The sequence below is a fragment of the Rhineura floridana genome, chromosome 5, assembly GCF_030035675.1.
Source record: "Rhineura floridana isolate rRhiFlo1 chromosome 5, rRhiFlo1.hap2, whole genome shotgun sequence".
In the NCBI taxonomy this organism is placed as follows: Eukaryota; Metazoa; Chordata; class Lepidosauria; order Squamata; family Rhineuridae; genus Rhineura; species Rhineura floridana.
The window spans coordinates 179,240,747-179,257,714 of NC_084484.1; the positions used below are offsets into that span (position 1 = coordinate 179,240,747).

A 16,968-nucleotide genomic window follows, 5' to 3' on the forward strand; every position below is an offset into this window, starting at 1 on the left:
TGTTGTGTGAAGAAGAAGTACTTTACCTTATCTGTCCTGAATTTCCTGTCATTCAGCTTCGCTGGATGACCCTGGGTTCAAGTGTTTGATTTACTGATTTATTTATAAGATATCTTAGCCACTCTTCACTATAAGTTCTCAGGGCAGGTTACAACAATATAATAATGTAATTATAAAAACAAGTAAAACTATTCCAAATGAAACCAGTACAGTATAGGTTAAACAGAACCAAAGAGGTGGGTCCTACAAAAATAACTTAGCTGTCAAAGGCCAGGGTACCATTCCCATACCCTTCTGAGGGTGTTGGAACTCTGTTGATCTCAACACCCAAGAAGGTCTGTAGGGAAGGAGGTGGTTTTTCAGATATTTGGAATCTAAGTCATATAGGGTTTTAAACACTAGTGTGAGCACCTTAAATCAGGAGGTCCGTTCTGCGCAACATAGGAAGCGGACCGTTAGTGTAGTGGCACCTACCCTTTGGAATTTCCTCCCCTTAAATATCAGACAGGCGCCATCTCTGTTATCTTTTCAGCGCCTACTGAAGACCTTCCTCTTTCAACAAGCCTTTTAAGTTGAGACCTTATCCCCTGCCTGTGTCTGTGGTGGAAATGCTTTTTAATATGTTTTTAAACCTTTTTTTAAAAAAATATGTTTTTAAATCTTTCTAAAAAATGTTTTAAAGATGTTCTGTTTTAATATATTTTAAAGTCTGGGCTCCTACTGGGAGGAAGGGCGGGATATAAATAAATAAATAAATAAATAAATGAGGCCTGGAAAAGAACTGGCAACCAGTGCAGCTGTTTTAAAACAGGAGTTATGTGAGTTCTAAAGGGAATCCCAGCTGGTAACCTGGCTGGTGCATTTTGGACCTGTTCAAACCTTGCCTGCTTGTTCCTCAAGTATTGCTCTGTTTTTAATTATTTCTATATTTTATTGTCTACATATTTTTGTGCTCCCCCCTGATATATTATGAGAAGGCGGCACATAAATGCTTTTATAAGTAAACAAATGTCCTATTTGAAAGTGGTTCGCTTGAAAATGTAAAGATCATGAGTCTGTGTGTTTCAACATCTGGGAATCCTATTTCTAAGCGGACACTCAAGTTGTCCATCAGTAACGTTTCCTCTTCTTCCCCTCCCCTTTTTTAGGACAATGGATACATGCACATTCATACGCCAATAATTACCTCAAATGACTGTGAAGGTGCTGGGGAAACCTTTCAAGTAGAGGTAAGCAATTCGAATTAAGCAATACTTGCACCAGGGGAAACTGAACTTTTTGTGGCCTGCCGACTGCATTCACTCTTGTTTCAGTTTTCGGGGATGGGGGGGCGCATGCCAGGGGTGGGTGTGGCCCTTCCTCTTCAGCTGAATTGCATAGATCAGTCTGATGGATGGAATCAGATCCCCAAACTGGGGGTTAGTCATGCTTGACCTAAGTCAATCACAAGCTCTCTGTTCCATCTGAATCGGCAGAGATTTTTAGGTGCAAGATGAGTGTCTGGAGGCAGCAGTAGACTGGATGTGGGCCAGCAAACTGACACTGAATCCTCAATAGGCAGAGTTGTTATGTGTTCCAAGTTCTCGAGTCCAGGAATTGGGAAGGTGGCCTGTTCTGGACGAGGTCACACTCCCCTGGAAGGAGCAGGTCCACAGCTTGGGGGTACTTCTGGATCCAACATTTTCACTGGAGGCTCAGGTGGCCACAGTGGCTAGGAGTGCCTTTTTCCAGCTCCAGCTAGTTCACCAGCTTTGGCCCATTTTGGACAGAGATAATTTGGCCACAGTACTCCATGCTCTGTAACTTCCAAAGTGGATTATAGCAGTGCGCTCTACGTATGGCTGCTCTTGAAGATGACTCAGAAATGTCAGCTGGTTCACAATGCAGCAGCCAGATTACTGGCTGGGGTGGCTTTCAGATCTCATATAACCCCTGTTCTAAACCCTTCTTCTAGTTGGTTGCCAGTTTGTTTCTGGGCCCAATTTAGGGTGCTCATGTTATTCTTTAAAGCACCAAATGACTTGGGCCCCAAATACATTGAGACTGTCTCCTTCCCTTCTCGGGTGTTAAGGTAGGCAGAGGGAGCCTTCTTGGTACTTCCACTACCCTCAACAGTTTAGGGGATGGTGGCCCGGGAGAGGGCTTTCTGTGTGGCAGCCCCTAAGTTGTGGAATTCCCTCCCTACAGAGGTGCGTCTGGCATCTTGCTGAACAATTTTCAGCGAATGCTAAAGACGCACCTCGTTACCCTGGGCCCACCCTATTCCTTTGAGTGTTATGTGTTTAATTGTTTTTAAACACTGTATTTTAAAATTCTATAACCCGCCCTGGGACCTATTGGTGACGGGTGGACTATAAACAACATAAACATAAACATAATAATAATAATAATAATAATAATCTGATTCATTAGCAATTAGTGTAGCCTTGCCAGCCTGGTGCTCTCCAGATATTTTGGACTACAGCAACAATCCAGCCAGCACAGTGTACATTCCAAAATATTGAGAGGGCATCCAGTTTGCAAATGCTCCATTAGTGTGACATTCAGTAGTCGGTTTTCAGTGGTACACTGCCTCTGAACCTGGAGGCTTTATTTAGAAATCCTGCCAGTGCAGATGTGAGTTTTATGGGAATGCTAGAGAGCGCTTTCTCAGGGATGGTGCCCAGGCTCTAGAACAAGAGCGGGGAATCTTTTCTGGCCAGTGGCCCAGATCTTAATCACCCCAACCCTGGTGACCCAAATTTGACAGGTGGGTAGGATCATTGTGATGTCAGGTGATGCTGTGCTTTGAAGCCCCATTGTTGGGACTACTGATGAGTTTCAATATCAACAGGATTTCCGTGGCCCATTCACCAGTTAATGGGCACTTGATAGACCCATTAGCTCACCTGGGCACTCTGTTAGCTTAACAAAAGAGACTCATCTGACCGGCAGAGCAGGTTTCTCACCTCCAGATGCAGGGTTTCAAATCAGAGGCTCGAAGGAGACTCAAAGAAATCATCCATCTCAACCCCCAAACCCATAACAATATTTTGAACAACAGGCCTCATGCGTCACATCGCAATCCTCCCCAAATCCACCCCAAACACAAATCTTCATAGCCCTTTGCAGGTATCTGGCGGACAAGGAAGGAGAACAGTGATCTTTGCTGCTGGATCCATTTTGTGTGGCTTTTGCAGCAGCCCAACAGGGCAGTTCCAGCCAGAGTTCCTACAGTAAATACAAATGCTTAGTGGCAAATGGAGTGTATTCCTTGCCATGAAGCCAACTGACTCCTGAGAGCTTGAAAAAACTAACCACTAAGGCCAACATCAAAGGGGATCATTGTTATATCACTTAAAGTGAAGAACAAAACAGGTATTGACTCCGTTTGTTCTTTATGCCTGAAGTTAGGTGCCAAAGTCTTTTCCCAAAGCCTTTCTGTTGTGTATTGACAATGCTTTCACCCCAGAAGCAGCAGAAGGATTTAGTAAAGCCGTTTCCAAGTTTAAATCAGCTGTCCTCCATTCCCCTTTTGAGCAGGCAATGGAGAGGATGTGAGAAGTAAATTTGTTTGTGTTAATAGGTGTTTCAAGTAACATTGGGACAAAAGCTTGCTCTGAAAAATGAAATGGACTGCCTTTAAGTCTGTCCTGACTTGTGGTGACCCTATGAATAGGGTTTTCATGGTAAGCGGTATTCAGAGGGGGTTTTCCGTTGCAAGGGCCGGCCCTAGGTAAGCTGGGGCCCTTGGGTACCAGCCTGCCCTGGGTCCCTCCGCTCCCCTTCCGCGATCCGTGGAAGCATCCGTGGACTGCAAGACAGGAGCTTCTGCGCCGCCCGCTATCCCCACGCTTCATCTACCTGATGCGTGCCATCAACCAAGATAGTTGCAGAGGCTTCAGCCCCTTAAGGAAACCTCGGCCGCCATCTTGATTGATGGCAAATCTGCGCGCCGCAAAAAACAACGGAAAGGTAGGTAAAGCGGGGGGATGGCGGTCCGCGGATGTTTCTGCGGATCGCGGAAGGAGAGTGGAGGGCCCCCTGTAGCTCCAGGGGCCCTCGGGCCAGTGCCCCACCTGGCCGCCCTTTAGAACCGGCCCTGATTGCCTTCCTCTGAGGCTGAGAGGCAGTGACTGGCCCAAGGTCACCCAGTGAGCTTCATGGCTGTGGAGATTCAAACCCTGGTCTCCGAGGTTGTAGTCCAACACCTTAATCAGAGGCGGTGAACCTCGGGACAAGTGTGGCCCTCCAGTCCTCCCTGTCTGGCCCTCAGGAACTCTCCTCAGGCCACACCCGCTTCACTGGCCCTGCTTGGTACCTCAGGTGTTTTTGCCTGACTGGAAGGTGTCCCTGATCTCTGGTAATGACTCTTGCTTGTCTGGATAGAGGGTAGAAGGGTATATGTATGTGTGTGTGTGTGGAAACTAGCCTACTGCACAAAGGTTAACATTTACGTTCATTGCTCTGCCCTCTTTCCCATCTGGCGCCTCCCTTCAACAGTAGGTTGCCCAGAATGGAATGTGGCCTTTGGGCTGAAAAAGGCTCTTCGCCTCCCCACCCCCCAGTATAAATGCTCCTAACCTACACACATGATTTAGATATTTGCGTGGTTGAACTTCAGCCTGATCTTTTGAGCAAGGAGAAACGGTGGCAGCCGAAGAAAGTCGGCAAAGCAGGGTTGGGCAGAAGGTAGTTTGGGATCTACCGGTAGATTGGCAAGATTTTTCTGACTCTCAGTTCTTTAACGGTGGCAACAATAAAATCCCTCCCTCCCTACTCTGCTTAAATATAGAAAAGTGGCTGGGGAAGGTAGCCGGGAGTGTGGGCTCGAATAAGTTCTCATCCTCAAATTCCAGTTGTGTCCTTAATTCTGTGTGTCCTTTTCCGCCTGACTTCAGTTGGTGGATCTCGGGGTTCTACTAAAAAAAGGCTCCCTCTGTAGATCTCATGGAGGAGAAGGCTTATGCTCTCCCTCCACTGTCGGAGGCAGGATACCTCTCAAAAACAGTTCCTGGGATTCGCAAGTGGGGAGAGCGATGTTGTGCTCACGTCCTGCTTGCAGGGAGAGTGCTTCTTTGCTCATGGCCTGCTTGTGGCCTTTCCCTGGGCATCTGGCTGGGCACTGTGAGAACAGGATGCTGGTCTAGATAGACCTTTGGCCTGATCCAGCAGGACTGTTCTTACCAAAGTCTAACATGGAATAACATCTGTCTCAGGCCATGGTCTGAAGGCACCTGTTGCAGCCACCTTGCTGTAGCTAAGGAGGTTTGGATCTGGTGGGAGACCACTTAGGATCCACACGTACACTGCCTTGAGTCATGTGATGTAAACCAGATGGATTTACATATACTAAACAAATGAGCAGGATACCACAGAGCTCACTCCTGGGCCTAGTGCTCTTCAACATTTTTATTAACGACTTGGATGAGGAGGTACAGAGCATGCTTATCAAATTTGCAGATGATACAAAATTGGGGGGCACAGCTAACACCGTGGAAGACAGGAACAAAATTCAAAGGGAGCTTGATAGGCTGGAGCATTGGGCTGAAAACAACAGAATGAAATTCAACAGGGATAAATGCAAAGTTCTACACTTAGGAAAAAGAAACCAAATGCACAGTTTTAAGATGGGAGATACTTGGCTCAACAATACGACATGTGAGAAGGATCTTGGAATTGTCGTTGATCATAAGCTGAATATGAGCCAACAATGTGATGTGGCTGCAAAACAGGCAAATGCTATTTTAGGCTGCATTAACAGAAGTATACTTTCCAAATCACGTGAAGTAATAGTTCCCCTCTATTCAGCACTGGTTAGACCTCATCTTGAGTACTGCGTCCAGTTCTGGTCTCCGCACTTCAAGAAGGATGCAGACAAATTGGAACGGGTTCTTCAAGTACATGAAAGGTTCTCACACAGAGGAGGGCCGGGATCTCTTCTCAATTGTCCCAGGGTGCAGGACACGGAATAATGAGCTCAAGTTGCAAGAAGCCAGATTTCAACTGAACATCTTGGAAAAACTTCCTAACTGTTAGAGCCATAGGACAGTGGAACCAATTACCTAGAGAGGTAGTGGGCTCTCCGACACTGGAGGCCTTCAAGAGGCAGCTGGACAGCCATCTGTCAGGAATGCTTTAATTTGGATTCCTGCATTGAGCAGGGGGTTGGACTTGATGGCCTTATAGGCCCCTTCCAACTCTACTATTCTATGATTCTATGAAATTTGCATGTTAGGGCAGTAGGTGTGTTAGGGGTAGGGAAGTCATGCCAGTGGTGGAATTAAATTAAATTATGGTGCAGCATCCCTGAATGGAGTTCTCTCCCACTGACTCTAATACCCTATGTCTCAGTCATTTATGTTATTCCTTTCCCTGTCCCTGCAATCCAAAAATGCAGAGCCAGAAGTGGAGAACCGCACATCATAATTTCTTTGAGACGCAGGGCAGACAGTCCTGGACTTTACAGAGCGGAGAGACCTTGGCGTAGGCCTGCTAGTTTTGATGATGGCTTCTGACACAAACATTTTAACCATTTAGCTTTTTTGCATGATCTCTGCAGTCATGAGGACTAGAATTGCATTTTTTCCCCCCAACAACATCTGCAGTCTCTAAAAGTGCTTTGGGAGAAGCCAACTCAATTGTGCTATCGTGAAATACTAGCTGCTTTTGCAAGTCTCGTTTTCCCCTTTTTCTTTTGTTTTCTTTCTCTTTTTTTTGTCCTTCTTCCTTAAATCTAAAACAAAAAAGTAAACAGGGAAACTCTATGGTGGAATTATACATAATCCCAATCCTTGTGTGTCCAGAGACCTAAGAGATGGTTCAGATGTAACACCTGTGGTTTGGCATTACGTGAACAAGCGTTGGGTAACCTCAGGATTGTGTGCGCTCTCACATTCCTTTCCCCTTCCACCCACAAACCGTGATCCCCTGCCTTTGATGTTTGTTTGTAGATGAATTGAAGCCATTCTTTTGCGCGTTCAAATGAATTTACGAATTATTCTTCTCAAAGCAGGACTGGAGGGAGAAAATTGCAATGGGCGAGAGGAGTAGGGAGAGTGTGAACAGATGCTATAGCTCAGTAGTACAGTACCTGCTTTGAATGCAGAAGGTCCCAGGTTGAATCCATGGTACTCCAGGTATGGCTGGGAAGAGATCCCTCTCTGAAATTCTGGAGAGCCACCGCCAGCCCTTGTGAACATTAGAAGATTGGCCAATGGTCTCAATGTATAACGAGACAGTTTCATATATTCCTACGTTTTGCTGTTGTGTCTGAACTACTCCATGGAAACGGTCTAGGGTTGCCAGGTTCGTGGCCTGAGATTGATCCTGTATCTTTAGGAGAAGAGAAAGTCAGCCAAGGGCAGCTGTTCTTACAACATTGTAAAGGGAAAAACCACAAGGTGGAATTCTCCCTTCCCCCTGCACAACTTTTAAAGATACAGAAGACCTCTTGGTTGCCAGGCCTGGCCTGCAAGAGGTCTTCTATATCTTTAAAAGCTGTGTAGGGGGAAGAGAGAATTCCACCTTGTGGTTTTTCCCATTACAGAGTTGCAAGAACACCTGCACTTGGGTGACTTTCTCTTCTAAAGATACAGGATCAGTCTCAGGCCCTGAGCCTGGAACCCTAACTGTGTCTGCTTTGGAAGAAACAGGTGAGCAAGGAGCGGCGGTGGCACCCACGATCCGTGGACAGCTGCGAGGACACACACCCCCCCCCCCCCGCTGCTGCCTGGAACATAGGAAGCTGCCTTATAGTGGGTCAGACCACTAGTCCATCTAGCTCAGTATTGCCTAAACTGACTGGCAGTGGCTCTCCAGGGTTTCAGGCAGGGGTCTCTCCCAGCTGACCTGGAGATGCCTGGGATTGAACCATAGACCTTCTGCATGCAGTGCGGATGCTCCGACCCTGGGCTGTGGCCTCTTCCCCTGCCTTCACCCCCCTCCTTTTTCAGTGGCATGCAGCTGCTCTGGGGCATTGTGGGAAATATAAATGGCGGCTCCAGGCTATTCTTGCTGCTGCGCAGTGAGCCCACCAGGACCCATAAGGTCCCAAGTGCCCCATCATAGGAGAGACCCTGCTGTAGAGCACTATGATGTGGTTCCCGTCAAATATGGAGCCAGCTTTTTTGAGAATGCTCTGATGCTTTTGCTTGGGTTTTTCTTTGTTTTGTGTTAGATTTATTTTCTCTCCCCTTCTTTTCATCTGCTAAAAATATCTCATCTTGGGAGGGGGAGGTAGAATATTATGGAGAGACCCCCCCTGACTTTTTTCCATCAGAAGACCAAGGGATGTGATTGAATGAAAGGTTTTGTTTGCTTCTGCAAAAGGATGATGACTGAGAGGAGAAAACTAATTTTCAGTTCAGGGCTTTTTCCCCCTAGTGTCTATAGCATAGCAGGCATACTGTATTGTTCTTTTTGAGGCAAGGTTTTTTTTGGGGGGGGAAAGCCAAAGAATTCTTTAATATTCCATCTTTTGCCTTTGTTTTCTTCGCTGTGTTTGCAGATGCCTGAAAGCCTTCTTAAGTCTTCCCTAGTGCCTATTGCAAGAAAAGTCCCTCACACAACGGGAGCTCTTGAAGATGTTGCTCTTTTATTTTGTTTTAAGATTGCTGCTGTGTTTTTGTGCTGGCCAGATGTTTTTGATCCTGCTGCAAACCTTTTCCTCCTTGCCAAGCTGACTTTCAGCTCAGGCTGTAAAGGACTTCCATGTACCACTTGTCCGTGAACCGCACCTGTGGCTTGTCAAAGAGAGATTTCTCTTTCCAAGGGAACTCCCCCCCCCCCCCAAAAAAAAACCTTCTGTGCATTTGCACTCTCTTGAGTTTAAATGTTGATGCTTAGTGTGAGAGCTGTTCAAAAGGAAATTTGAGGCAACATGATGTGTGTGTGTGTATGACAGAACAATGCATGCCACAGTTGTGGTTTTATCTGAGCTCTTTCGGTGTTGTGTAACTCACAACACTCCTCAAGTCTTTTAATTAAAGATAATAAAGTTTCCCCTTGGTTCAAAGGTGCTTTTAGGGACTATGCAGAACTTGTGTTCATGTACTAGGGAATGTGGGCGATGCATGTCTGGAAGTACATAGGATAGTAAAGTTGGAAGGGGCCTATAAAGCCATTGAGTCCAACCCCCTGATCAGTGCAGGAATCCAAGTTAAAGCATACCCGACAGGTGGCTGTCCAGCTGCCTCTTGAAGGCCGCCAGTATTTCACAGGTAATTGCTTCCATTGTCGTGCTGCTCTAACAGTTAGGAAGTTTTTCCTGATGTTCAGTTGAAATCTGGCTTCCTGTAACTTGAGCCCATTATTCCGTGTCCTGCGCTCTGGGACGATCGAGAAGAGATCCTGATCCTCAGAGGACAACTTTTCATGTGCTTGAAGAGTGCTATCATATCTCCCCTCAGTCTTCTCTTCTCCAGGCTAAACATATCCAGTTCTTTCAGTCTCTCCTCCTAGGGCTTTGTTTCCAGTCCCATGATCATCCTCGTTGCCCTCCTCTGAACCCTTTCCAGTTTGTCTGCATCCTTCTTAAAGTGTGGTGTCCAGAACTGGACGCAGTACTCAAGATGAGGCCTAACCAATGCTGAATAGAGGGGAACTTGTACGTCACGTGATTTGGAAACTATACTTCTGTTAATGCAGCCTGATATAGCATTTGTCTTTTTTGCAGCTGCATCTGGAAACTATTGTTAATGGAACCTATATTGTTGTTAAGTAATATTTTGTCCCACTCCTCCAAAGGCCTCAGGAGCACATGTGTTTCTCTCCCCAGCCACCTTATCCTCTCAACAACCTTGTGAGGTAAATTAGGCTGGAGGGTGTTGACTGACCCAAAGTCAATCATTGAGCTTCTCTGCTGAGTGGAGGTTTGAACATAGATCTGCCATGTCCTGCATTCTAACCACTACACCACACTGGTTCTCATGGGCATATTTCACACTGTGTTCAAAGCAATGGGAATTCACAACTGACGCAAGTCTCTTCTCCTCCTCCCCCCCCCCCATGACACACAAGGAAAGCAAAGTGTCCACATGTGTGATTGGCACTGCCTCCCCTCAGACAGATTTACACCAAACTATGGTTTGTGCCAACCACAGATAAAATTGAAACCATGGTTTGAGCTTCCAAAAGGCATACCATAGTTTAGACCTGCTTGTCTGTCTGATCCATGCATCCATTTCTGTAGTGCAATGGCCTTTTAAAGGTGGCATAGCAATGGTTTATGAACTCCAGATGTCATACCAAGCCCTTGTTTGCACAAACCATTGTTTCTAGACATCACAGTGAAGCAGCTCCATAGGGAAAGGGCTGTAGCTCAGTGGCAGAGCACATGCTGTGCATGTAGAAGGTCCCAGGTTTGGTCCCCATGTCTCCAGGTAGAGCTGAGAGAGGCTCCTCTTTGAATCCCTGGAGAGCTGCTGCCAGTCAGTGTATGCTGAGCTAGTTCTGACCATATAAGTGAACTTCCATAAAAAACCCTCCCTTCTTTAAAGGGCCCATATCACCTCCCCCCCCCCATTAATTCAGATTTACTGTTTCCTTGGAACATCTGATTAATAAAAGAATATACAGAGAAACGTTGTTGTTATGTGCCTTCAAGTCGATTTCGACTTATGGTGACCCTATGAATCAGCGACCTCCAAGAGCATCTGTTGTGGACCTTAAATCCAGATTGAAAAGAGGGAGGCGGAGAGAATCTGAGACTGACTTTTGATGCAAACAACATTGTGTGGATGTTTCACAAAACTTGCATGCATGAGTAAACCGCCCAGAGAGCTTCGGCTATGAGGCAATATATAAATGCAATAAATGATGATGATGATGAATAGAATGGGTCTGAAATGAGCTGCTGTGTGAAGGCGCCTTACATTTAGGTTCGCCTGGTGCTCTGATTAATAGAGGTTTCAAGGCTCCAAAAACCTTGCCAGGAGCTGGCTTCTCCATAAGATAGGCTCCTGCTGGGAGGAATGGTGGGATATAAATTAAATAATAAATAAATAATAAAATGTTTTAGTCATCAGTTTCAGGAGCTTAACCATCAAGGGACTGAGGGTCCTCTCTTGTTCCTGAAGAAGCTACGGTATCAGGTCCCCCCTCCTTTCAGGAGTTGCGTCTGTCACACCGTGTGACGATGTGGCCCTTCTAATTCTGTGCTGCCTCCACCATCTCTTTCTCTAACTCAGGGGTGTCTGACCTGTGGCCCACCCAATGTTAGGAACAGAGAAGGCTGACTTGTACTCGGTGACACCATTGGCTTGTCTAGTTCAGTATTGTCCACACTGCCTAGTAGCATCTCTCCGGGTTTTCAGGCAGGGGTCTCTCCCAGCCCTGTCTGGAAAGACCTTGATTGAACTTAGGACCTTCTGCAGATGCCCTATTGCTGAGCGATGGCCCTGTTACCCAACAGTTGTTGTTGGACTATAACTCCCATCATCCTTGACCACTGGTCGGACTGGCTGAGGCTTATGGGAACTGGAGTCTTCTCAAAGCCATCAAACCCAGTTATCGTAGTGCTTTCATCTTCATCTAGCATCTCTTGCTTTGTTGTGAGCTGACTCAGACTTTTCCCAAGCAGAGATATTATCTGCTTCAGGTTTGTTTAAGTCACATTTGTTTGCCGCTGTTATAAGGGTAGCCTGTTTGCATTTTCTCTCTCTCTCAGCCATTCTGTTAGTGTGCATTTTTGCAGCATTTTTTCCCCTTCATTTCGGCACCAAAAAGTTTTTATTTATTTATTTATTATTTGATTTATATCCCGCCCTTCCTCCCAGCAGGAGCCCAGGGCGGCAAAGAGAAACGCTAAAAACACTTTAAAACATCATAAAAAAGACCTTAAAATACATTAAAACAAAACGTTAAAAACATTTTTTAAAAGCTTTAAAAACGTCTTTAAAAAGGGTTAAAAACATATTAAAGAAAACATTAAAAGCAATTCTAACAAAGACGCAGACTGGGATAGGTCTTTGTCGAAAGAGGAAAGTCTTCAAAAGGCGCCGAAAAGATAGCAGAGAAAACCTAGGTCCCGACAGAACTATGGCATATGCTCCCACAAGAGGTGATGTCCACCAACTCTGGATGAATTTAAAAGAGGATTAGACAAATACATACAGGATGTGGCTATCAGTTGCTACTGGCTACGGTGGCTATTCTCTGCCTCCTTAAGCAGAGGCAGCATGCTTCCAAATACCAGTTGCTGGAAACCTCTGAAGGGGAGAGTGTTCTTGCACTCAGGTCCTGCTTGTGGTCTTCCCCCAGGCACCTGGTTGGCCACTGTGAGAACAGGATGCTGGACTAGACGGCCCACTGGCCTGATGCTGCAGGCTCTTCTTATGTTCTCATATAAGGCTGCTCATTTTCCATTTCTGGTTTATTATCAACGTTAAACAAGGCATGCTTTTTTGCTGACACAACTGAATGAGAGACTGCGAGCAGGGGCAGCCAATGTGGTGTCTTTCAGATGTTATTGGGACTGCCAGATCCCATCAGCCTCAGCCAAAATGTCCCCTGGTCAGGACCGATGGAAGTGGGAGTCCAGCTAACACTGGCTACCTCTGCAAAAGCAACTATTAACCAAAAGAAAAAAGTGTTCCTTCACTTTCAGTAACCCTTAAGAGTTTCAGCAAGGTTTGGAGAGGTTTGCTTCCCCACCCCCACTGTGGGAAGGGTTTGAATAATCACAGAAATGATTCATCTAATCCAGGGGTGGGGAACCTTTTGACTCCACAGGCTAGATCTTTATCAGGATCTAGCCTCGCTGGCCAAATTTGACATCTGTCAATCACCTAATGTGACAATGGTGTCAGGTGACTGGGCACTTTGAAGTCCCAAACTCGGGAGTTCAAAGCACCGTGCACAGCCCAGGCATCGGGTGCGTGAGGGAATTCCCCATGGGGAACCCGCTCACACATCCAATTCAGCATCCACATCTCCACCTGCCCCACATCTGACATTGGGGATGGGGCAGGTGGGAGTGGTTTGGAGAAACAGCCTCATGGCCAAATTTGAACCCTTGGCAGGCCACGTTTGACCCGCAGGCTGGAGGTTCCCTACTACCCCTGATCTAATCATTAATTGCATTTTTTTAATTTAACTTTCCAGCCTGCAAATGAAGCGAGAGAACCTCGAGAAAATCCCCATTTCTTTGATATTCCTGCATTTCTGACAGTCTCTGGTCAGCTCCACTTGGAAGCGATGGCTGGGTATGAATCTTATTGTTTTGTTTTACAGCTGCAAGATTTTCGGATGACTCTGTGTGTGTGTGTGTGTGTGTTAGCCCTGCCCAATGGTGTTGTGAGGTGCTGTTGTTGTTGTTGTTATGTGCCTTGAAGTCGACTTATGGCGACCCTATGAATCAGTGACCTCCAAGAGCATCTGTCATGAACCACCCTGTTCAGATCTTGTAAGGTCAGGTCTGTGGCTTCCTTTATGGAATCAATCCATCTCTTCTTTGGCCTTCCTCTTTTTCGACTCCCTTCTGTTTTTCCTAGCATTATTGTCTTTTCTAGTGAATCATGTTTTCTCGTTATGCAATCAAAGTATGATAATCTCAGTTTCATCATTTTAGCTTCTAGTGATAGTTCTGGTTTAATATGTTCTAACACCCAATTATTTGTCTTTTTCACAGTCCATGGTATCCACAAGGCTCTCCTCCAACACGAGTTGGTTTTTCCCTTATCCGCTTTTTTCACTGTCCAACTTTCACACCCGTACATAGAGATCAGGAATACCATGGTCTGAATGATCCTGCCTTTAGTGTTCAGTGATACATCTTTCCTAGGCAGTTAGAAGTTGTGCCCACTGGTGGAGCTTCCAGATCTTTTGATCTGTGCAGGCATGGGCCAGCTGGCTTTTAAAAATGCCTTTTGAACTACTGTGGCAGAAATTGTGGGTCCCCAGCAAAGTGAATTCCCCCAGAAACTTCCTTCCAGGGTTCGGTATGATTACCATGGGGCTCTCCAACAGGCATGCAGAGACTGATATGCTGTACAAAATATCGCAGCAGCTTTGGCATTGGAGCCACAGCCAATGATAGGCAGAGCGAGAGGCAATGACAAATGGAGCCAAGTAATTCGAGTTTTGTCCCCATCTACCATTCCTGCTGAGTTCCACAAGGGGCGACACTGAGACTAAGGAGGAGGAAGCAGAAAGGCAGTGCCACAAACCTGGACTGGTTGTAAATAAGCAGGCGGTCAGTGGTCAGCTGTCTGAAGGCAGGCTGCATTGGTGGGGCAGTGCCCCATTTGCTCCACTGGACCCTTTTCCACTGGGCTTTGGGTTACTAACATCCAACAGTGGACAAGAACATTATTTCAACTGTTTAAAGCCTGGTCAAGACTTGAGCAGGGCCATAGCAAGCAACCTTTTCCTCTGTAGGACTGTTGTGTTATCTTTCCCTCCTTTCCCAATCGTGGCTTACCCTATAAGAGCAATGGGTTACCTCCCATGAGGTTGTTTTTTCCCCAAGCCACGCCCACCTACTCCACATCTGTCATCATGTGTGACGTCTGGTGCAGGGCAAGCAAAGGTGCCTTCGTATGTGCTCCCGATTGTACCTTGGCGAGTGGGGCTTGTAGTTAGCACCTTTGGGGCCAATTGCAAGCCCTGCTGGGATTGTTCCACTTAGGAACACCCTGCTGAAAGCGGGGCTTGCTGTCAGCACCGATCAGCTGATTGGTGATGACGTCAAGCCCTGCTGGGCTTGGCAGGGATCCTACTTTGCAGTGCAGGGCTGTCCATCTGTCAAAGTAGCCTGCTAGAGGTGGGGGACCCCAGGGTGGGGGACCCCACCCCTGCCCTATAAAATACATCATTTTACCTTTTCGGTATTTCCCATCCTAATAACGTTATGATGTAATGATTTTGGTAAACCAAACAGGAGCAAGGTGGTGTTATAATACCCCACTTTATTAAATCGGACTTTTTATTTTTCAGAGTATTTTGCAGTATATGTTGACACTACCCACAAGACTAAATGGGGAGAATGCCAGGATCTGATTTTCATGACTGTTTTTCTTGTGATATCATTTTAGCCGTGTTTTGTTTTTTAGATTTTTGTTTTGTTTTCTCTCTGTCCTACTGTAAATTAAACAGCTAGGCCTTACAGCGTACAGGACATAATGTTACTGCTTTACACTCTGTTCTTCAATAACATGTTCCTTTCTTATTTGAAAACAACACCAGGCATTTTAAGTGGATCAAATGCATGCTAAATTTAGGCGAGCTATATTTATATCCTTAAAGAGAAATTCTTCTTCTTTTGAGCCAAAATGACATTCCAAGCTTTCAGCCTTCAAAGGGGCTTGACAACCAGATCTTAAACGGATTACAGCGACATGAGGCTGGTTGCTTCTGACAGCACTCTCATTTAAAAAAACTTTTTTTTAACTCAAATCTTAAGAAACGTGTCTTCGAGTGGACATAAAACAGCCATTGATGTTCTGTAACTAGCTTGTTTAAAGGGACTTGGAAAATAGTGCATTAATGTGATGAAGGCAGTTATAGCATGATAGCTTCATCCAGGCATGGTGGAAACCTGTGACCCTCAAGATCTTGTCAGCCTCCCAGCTCCCATCAGCCCCAGCCGTCATCTGTAGCCCAGCAACATCTGAAGGGCCGCAGGTTCCCCGTCCTTGGCTTAGCCATTTGAACCCTTTCAAAGTGTCTCTTGAGTCAGTGACGGTTCAGACCCTCAAAGAAGCGGTTATCTGCTTCATTGTTAAATTAACATGGAGTTATGTTGTCTATATCCACCGACTGCCTCACTGGAATGATTAGATGGCCACTCGCTGCCTCCTGCTGTACCCACCGTGGAATGCTGTTGCTGCTTCCAATTACCTGTGGAAGTCACTGTTGGATGGCATCCACATCCTTGGGCTGTACAAATTGAAAGGAATCCATTATTATTGGACAAGAAGGAGCCAACGTTACATCCCCTGAGACTGTATCAATTTTAGCATCCAAGTCGGAGCGAATCTGAGCGACTTTATCTGCAATGTGCCGTGCAAATTCTTGACAGCGGGCTGTTGAGTGGTCTATATTACCTTCCTGGGGACCAGAGTTTAAAAGACCCCTGACCACTTGAAATAGCTCCGCTGGACGGCTCCCAGCAGACGCAATGGTGGCAGAAAATAAAAGTTTCTTCTTAGCCTGCACTGCCACGGAGTAGGCCTTCAGATAGGCTCTAGCCCGTGTTCAGTCAGACTTGCACCGAGTCTTCCGCCAACATCGCTCAAGTCCCCGTCTTACTCGTTTCATCGCCACCAGCTCCCTGGTAAACCAGGGAGCTGGTTTGGCTCCACTCCGTAAGAGGGGACGCTCAGGAGCAATTGTGTCCACTGCCCTGGTCATTTCCCCATTCCAGAGGTCAACCAGGGCTTCGACAGAAACACCTGCCGATTCTAGTCCTGCCCTCTGGAGAAACAGAGTTCTATTCCAGAGGTTAGCACAGGAATGTATCATCAAAACATAGAGGATACGGAATCAGGATACAGAGTGTCAAACATGGGGGTTCATAGAGGCATGCAGTTAATGAACAGATAAGGCCAGACCATAAATTTGCCAGGCAGGAGGAACCAGGGGGCCAGCCAGCGTGTATACCATTTGGGAAGTGCCAAAGGAGGAGTCAGAGAAGTCCTTAAGGGAGTCCAAATGTCCAGAAACCAAGAGATCCGATCAGGCAGGGCAGGGTTCAAGGCACGGGTTTAACAGGAGAGCTGGAGTAATGTCTGCAGCAAGGCTTGACATTGACTCTAGCAAGGAGTCTCCCGTTCCTTCCAGCCTTTTGTAGTCTGCATGCTGGCCCAGGTGCTTCCAATCAGCCTGTGTTCTTGCGAGCTCTCCTGCTCCTTAATCGTGCTGATTGCCTTCGTTGCTGAAACACCTGTTGGTGTCTTCTCTCTGCTGGGGAAGGGGCAGCCTCCTGGTCGCTTCCTGATTCTGACAGGCAGGCTCCCTCAGGGGCTTGTCTCTGGTCTGATGAAAGGT

General features: G+C 46.4%; 1 protein-coding gene across 5 annotated transcripts in view; it reads left to right on the forward strand.

Moving 5' to 3' along the window:
* Window positions 1-16,968, forward strand: part of NARS2 (asparaginyl-tRNA synthetase 2, mitochondrial) — a 64,848-nt gene that overhangs the window by 13,562 nt on the left and 34,318 nt on the right. For all 5 annotated transcript variants that reach the window (XM_061628975.1, XM_061628973.1, XM_061628972.1 and 2 more), the window contains 2 exons: window positions 1,149-1,229; window positions 13,084-13,184. In XM_061628975.1, coding sequence (XP_061484959.1) covers window positions 1,149-1,229; window positions 13,084-13,184 — 182 coding nt within the window. The remainder of the gene's footprint in view (window positions 1-1,148; window positions 1,230-13,083; window positions 13,185-16,968) is intronic.